Genomic DNA, 6,791 nt, shown 5'->3' with positions numbered 1-6,791 from the left:
TTGTGGCTTAGCCTTGACAGGCAGCTAAGCACTGCACAGATGCTTGCTCTCTTTCTCCCCAGTGAGATGTAGGAGAGAATTGGAAGAGTAAAAGTGAGGAAACTCGTAGGTTGAGATTAAGAAAATTTTAATAACTAAAGATCTCGAAGACAAACCCGAATTTTGACCACCATCTGACTGATGCCTTGCCAAACCCTGACCACCATCTGACTGATGCCTTGCCAGACCCTGAGCAACAGCAGTGCTGGCAAACTTCCCCACCAGTTCCACTGCTTAACATGATGCTGTATGGAATGTCCCTTTGGTCAGTTGGGGTCAGCTGTCCTGGCTGTGCACCTGCAGCCTACTCAGTGGTGGGGTTGTGAGAAGCAGAAAAGGTCTTCACTCTATGTAAGCACTGCTCAGAAATATCATGAATCCAGAATGTGGCATCATATGAGCTACTAAGAAGAAAAATAACTATCCTAGCAAAAACCAGTATATCTACGTAGGCACAAGGAGGTAACAGCTTAGGGTCTACCTCATGGCAGAGAAGTGACTCTAGAGAAAATGGTCTTAGTGTCTTGCTCACATGTTGAGTATCAGGAGTGTAATATTATGAGGCTAAGTGTTCTAGAGCAGTGATTTGTTGCCACTGCATACAGTATTGCACTACATAAACTCAACTAAACCATTTGCCCATCTCCCACTGATCTGTGTTGAAGGTGGTAGGATTTAGGCATGACTGACTGTGTGGCAGGCTCTGCAGACCTGTGTAAGCACAGGAAAGCTCCTGCAAAGGTGCTACAATAGGAAACTACAGTAGCCCAAATAATGTGACTTTCTCTTTTTAAGGTTACTGAAAAGATTGCAGGATTAGAAATCTGCAATGAAGTGGCTGAAGAAGACTGGCCAGAAATAGAGAATATGTTTCCTTTTGATCCTCAAGGTAAGAATTATTGGTGTAATTATTAAAATAATCAGGCTTTCACGAGTGTTGATGTTGTTGTCTTTGGTCAAGCTATTGTGGCAAACAAGTTAGCATGGTATTTCTCTGAAGTCCTTTCTTAAACATAAGGGTGCCTGCTACTTCTGAAATCTGTGCTCCAGATATGTAGTAGTCCAAATCCACTGTTAAGGTGGTAGGAAACTACTTCCAGATAACCATGCTGTAGTCTCTTAATGTATTAAATGGCAACTGGTAGACATGTATTCCAATAAATACTTTAGTACTAAAGGGTAGATGTTTTTTAAGATGAGTGTATGTCAGGATGGTAATCTCTAACAGAAGAGATTCCTACTGCTGTGGGCTATTAGTTGAAGATGCAGCTTCTGAAGGTGTTCTCAAAGTATCAGCAATGGGCTGTGTTATCTCAGTAATTTCTTCCCAATCACAGTAGTTTTTTCACATTCCCACATGAACTGGATTGTTTAAGGACACACTTTGAAGGACTAAAACTCCTGCTTTACATTAGCAGTTGTTATGCAGTCTTTTGGTAAGTGTTAGTGTATGGGACTTTATGGACAACAAAGGTGTAACTGCAAAAAAATACCCTATAAGGGAGGGCTGTTGGGTTGTGTTATTTTGGACCTGCTCCCACCTCATTTAATCTAGGGGATTTGCAGCTTCCAAGGCTACTGTATGCTTACTATGCTATGGTGTTTTTCTTAAACAGACTTTGAGAGTTTTGATCTTCCTGAAGAGCATACAATAAGCAATATCAACCTGCATGGTGTTCCCCTCATGGTCTTTGAAAGAACATATGACACGTGTGTGAACATGGTTCCTTCACCTGTGAAGATTGAAGAGGTTTCGTGGGAGTCTAGTAAGTGTAAACTGAGCATGAGTTTCGGTGCCAGTTGACTGCAGTAGTGAACTGCCACTGCTGCCCTGACTGCCAGGGTAGCACACTAGGACCAAACAGCTTTTGGTGTATAGTTAGGCTGAATTTAACTGGTCAACCTTACTGGTACAGGTAGTGGTATCAAACTAATGATGCCACGCAGTCTCTTGCAGTGCATTGCAAAGTGATCAGTTAGGTGGAATTGACTTAGGCAGTCAAACAATTCAGGAGGCCTAAGCTAGTTTACTGGGAGCTAGCTTATGTTACAGAGTAAGTTCTGGGTTTCCTGAGAAACTGATTCACTCTGTTTCAAACTTTCAGACTTGCTACAATCAAGTGCTGACTTCCTTGCTTCCCTGGATGAGATCATTGGCATGCCACCTCTGAATTATGACATCTAATGCATATTCTGAAGCTTCTGTTGAGTTCAAATTTTGCTTTTGACTTGTGTTTTAATAAAGGCTAATTCAATTTGTATAATACTGGACTTGTCTATTTTAGTAGACCCAAGATGCAGGTAGTAAAACATTTTTTTTTTCAAAGCACTATCTGACAAGCAATTAAAGCAGAGCCTGGATAAGCTTCTAAGCCAGACCATAATTCACTGTTGTAGACCACATCCAGGAGCCTAGTACCTGCTGGTGACTGTGTGGTCATGATAGGTTAGAGACCCTTCTGCCACCACTGTTCACATAGCATTATTCTTTGTTAAACATGCAAGGGTTTAAAAATAAACACTTCTAGTGTAAATTAAGTACTAGAGCTAGAACACTTCCAGCATTTCTCCTTTCTTCATCTTGTTTGCTCTTCACAGTGGTTGTCTAAGGTGTATATGTTGGATTCTTTTGCAGCTGTAGACTACAAGGTTGAAAGGGTTATCACGCACTGGAACAGGCTGCCCAGGGATGTGGTGGAGTCACCATCCCTGGATGTGTTTAAGAGATGGGTGGATGAGGTGCTGAGAGAGATGGTTTAGTGGTGGACAGATACGGTTGGACTGGATGATCTCTAAGGTCTTTTCCAACCCAGTGATTCTATGATTCTACTTCTAATAGTTACAGCATTGTGGCTCTTGCTCCTGGGTACTGTCTATGCTCTGGGGGTAAAGGCTGGTGGAACCCCATTCTTCAAATTATAAGCACATAAGTTCAATGTTTTCTGTTGCATTGCAATGACCTCAAGTCCCATTCTTTGTCACAAGTCAGCTGTAGATGTGCTCAGCCTTTGCTTAAGCTAAACTGCTGTTACACCTCCTGGGTAGTACTCTGATCGAGTCAGGTTACAGCAGCTTCAGCTTTTAGCTCATCCTTTAACACAGACCCCAGTGCTGTTGCTTAAGCTAAACTGCTGTTACACCTCCTGGGTAGTACTCTGATCGAGTCAGGTTACAGCAGCCTCAGCTGCCTTCAGCTTTTAGCTCATCCCTTAACACAGACCTCAGTGCTGTGCCTGTGTTCTGGTCACTGGTTAAGGTAGCTGCCTTCCTCTTCTTCCATGATGCACCCAAGCTCTGAACAGGAGGAATTGCCATGTCAGATTTACTGTTAGTCCACTGGCACTCCATAACCACAGGCAGTGGCAAGAGGAGATTTTCAGCTCATGCTAGTAGTATTATCTAAAGTAACAAGAAGCATCCTTTACTGATTGCAAGTTGGCTAGAAGATGCTCTGGGTAAGGAATGGACTTTACCTGGTGTGGGTCAGTGCTGCATCTCACTTCTGCTTCTTGGAAGTATACAATGGCTGTAACCTGACTGCACGTAAAGACTAGATGTGAACGCATAACTGTTTCATGCTGTTGTTTCTAAGCCACCTAAAAATGCAGGCAGCAAAGGAGCCCTTGTGTCTTCCAAAATGTCTGGTTTGCAGGTGCTGAGGGGAATGCATTTGCCCTGCTGGCTGGGATCATGTAAGTAATGAAGGCTCCTTTTAGCCTTGAAAAGGGTAACAGGCAGAGTGGAGAATACCCATCTACAATGTTTCGTAGTTTGGGAAGTTTCACTTCCTTAGATTTTTACTTATCAGGAGGTAAATAGAGAATTGTCCTGTTGCAAGTTCTGACCTTTGGTCTATTAGGACTAGAAACGTGCTGTTTTTAAATTACCAGACATCTGATGAAGTGAAAACAGACATTCATTCTGTTTGTTCCTCAAACTTCTCAGGGTATCAGCTAAAGTGTTAAGTTGTAATGAATTCTACAATAGCTGGTCGTTATCTCCAGTTTCTTGTCGTTGATTTGAAAACTCAAAGAGTTCAGACAAATATCAAACTAAGCAGGAAAGAAAAGATACAATTAGGGAACTTGTGTATAAAGATTTAAGGTTTTGGCTGATCCTTAATTGCATTTTAATAGTTTTTGATTCTGAAATATCTTGGTCATCTCAGCTGAGATTAAAGCTTGATGGGTATAATCTACCAGCCACAGGGGTTAAGCTGTAGTCACTATAAAAGAAGGTGACACAATGCATCTTCCTTTGACTTTACCTGTTCAAGCAGTCAGGGAGAAAACAGTCCAAGAACGGTTTTGAGCAAAAATGCCTGTAACTAAGTCACTGAAACTGGCTACACAGTGCCATCACGCGGTGGTTTGTTATACAGACAAGGGAGAAGATAGCCATTGGTATGCAAAACACCAGATAACGTGGTATGAGATAACATAAGGATGTGACACTAAATCAACATAAATGTAGGCTGTAACTTTTGGTATGTGCAGACTGACATCTCATTTGGAGAGAAACACTGGTGCTTTGTACGTGCTACAGAAGTTTATCATGGTAAAATGACCAAAAAGAATTCTTTTTACAGTATTCACTATAATCAAGCATCTAGATCTATTATTCAAACCTCCAGAAAGCTCTTTGTGCCACATCCACGTGTGTGTAAGCATGCATGTGTGTCAGACACTTAAAACACACTTGCTAGTTGTAGGATTTCATACCAAAATGGCCGAGCATTTTCATAATGTTTGTGAAGGTGACAATTGAATGACTCGGAGAGCCCTCGTGGTACTGATAGAGTTTAACTTTGAAGCCTAAAAACTCGTTGCCTGTGGGGACAGTGGGAATGGGTGTGCAGGAAGCACTGTGTGAGTCTGGCCTGGGAATGCTGCCACTCCGCCTGCGTGAGAAGGCATGCTGCTGCAGCGGAGAACAAGGTAATAATGCTGGGGTAAACTACATGGGTTCACACTGTTTTACTTAAATTAAGTCCCTTCAATGTCTAGGTAAAAAAAGTCATAGGTTTTGTGTCCTTTCTGTCACCCACCCCAGTTTTCTTTCTTCTGTGCAACTATGAAAGGGTGTTTTGGGTGCAGAGGAACATTTTCTGTAGGATCTGTTTTTGGGTATTTTATCTGAATTTCTACAAATATTGTCTCCTAACTGCTGGCAAGCAGTCGGTCAGGTCTGAGTAAGAAGCAAGTGAGGTTTTCAAGATTTTATGTGTAAATAGTTGGGTTCAAAAAAGGTGTGTTTCATCATCTCCGAGCCAAAACAAGCGTGTTGCTAGGAATCTAGCATATGGGATATAAATCTATTCAACAACACAATGCAAAAATCAATATTCTTTATATACTGTCACTACAGCTGATTAATATTTGGTGTTTAAAGATTGATTAGCTTTTTAAAATGTTGGCCACGATCCCTTTGGTTTAAAACATGAAAAATAAATAAAAGCTAATGTCCCATTTCAGACACATCCATGGCAAAACCCAGAGTTAAGAAGTCTATAGCAGGTAAGTGATGAAGTTATCTTCAGTTTCGGTTAGATGATAATTCTCAGCACCAAATTTTCAGTGACTGGGAATATTTTTGTTTCCTACATTGGTGTACTCCATCTGGGGCTTTTTCATTGAGACTTCTAATTAATGCAGGTCAAAGCTTTTGCTTTCAGAAAGTTTTATTTTGTAAACATTCATCAGAAAGATCCCTTTGTTTCAGCTGGCTTTCTTTTCCCCAGTTCAGGTACTTTTCAACCCAGCTGTCTGGGGTTAAAGGGAAATGCATGTTCCTGTGACTTACCTGGGAATAAAACTGATAAGACTCAATCTGTGGATTGAACTCCTGCCTGCAGTGGTTCAAGCAGAACAGAGTCACAAAAGCAGTGTCTCCTCTTTAGAAAATATAAACTCTTTTAGCCTCAGAGCTGCAAAACTATCCAGTGTTGGCCCGTGAAGTGCTGAGATGCGGGGAGCCTGGTTGCTGGGGATTTTGCACTGCTTCATGTCATTTCAGTTAGGTGTTAACACTTCCTACTGGTGATGGAAAAATCAACAACTTTGGTAGTTTTAATGTTGATATAACATATGCAGCTCTTTGTACTTCTGAAGTTTTATTTTCTGTTGTGGTATTGCCAAGAATAGATGCAACTTGAGTTCACGATTGTGTCTGAGCGTTGTCCTGCACAACAGAAGTCCTATTTAAAACTGGTTGTAATGTTTTGTTTTACTTGCTTAAGCAGTTTATGCTTCTTACAAAGATTAGGGATTTTAAATGTATGGCTGTGATGAAAACAAATGCTTGCTTGGTGACTTTGTTGTCTGTTTGAATTAGGTTTAATAGGGAGGGTAACTGTGTACCGGGACAGGAAATCTGCATTGTAACCACAGAGCTGGTACCTTTTTAGTTGATTCTCGTGCTGTAATGCACATTCTTTGACAGCGATCTGGCTGTGAGAATCACTTTTAAATCCTTACCTGCATTTCTGTAAGGAGAACTTGGAGGTTCACATAAAAATAATCTCTTGGCAAGCTGAGTAAAATGACTTCGGTGCACATCAGATAATTCATCCTATTTGTAATGTTCTGGCAGCGGGTGGCACCATGGTAACAGCATGTATAACGGCTTCTTGCTCCCGCAGCCCGACAGCTGTGGTGCGATGGTGTTTGCCTTCGGCACATCACACACGGCGCGGGCATCTGGAATGGGCTTCGCTGCTCCATTAATGTCAAAGGGAGGATGAGAGCCAGCGC

The 6,791-nt window shown here is 41.6% G+C and overlaps 1 protein-coding gene across 1 annotated transcript in view; it reads left to right on the top strand.

The window, feature by feature from the left end:
• PTTG1 (pituitary tumor-transforming 1) overlaps positions 1-2,224 on the top strand; it is a 3,443-nt gene extending 1,219 nt beyond the window's left edge. The window contains exons 3-5 of the mRNA XM_010157479.1: positions 835-928; positions 1,656-1,805; positions 2,145-2,224. Of these exons, the coding sequence (XP_010155781.1) occupies positions 835-928; positions 1,656-1,805; positions 2,145-2,224 (324 nt within the window). The remainder of the gene's footprint in view (positions 1-834; positions 929-1,655; positions 1,806-2,144) is intronic.
• Positions 2,225-6,791: the final 4,567 nt, after the last annotated feature.

This window comes from Eurypyga helias, unplaced genomic scaffold (genome assembly GCF_000690775.1).
Source record: "Eurypyga helias isolate BGI_N326 unplaced genomic scaffold, ASM69077v1 scaffold12138, whole genome shotgun sequence".
NCBI lineage: Eukaryota > Metazoa > Chordata > Aves > Eurypygiformes > Eurypygidae > Eurypyga > Eurypyga helias.
Note: the sequence above shows the minus strand (reverse complement) of the source record. Positions and strands in the feature narration are given on the sequence as shown.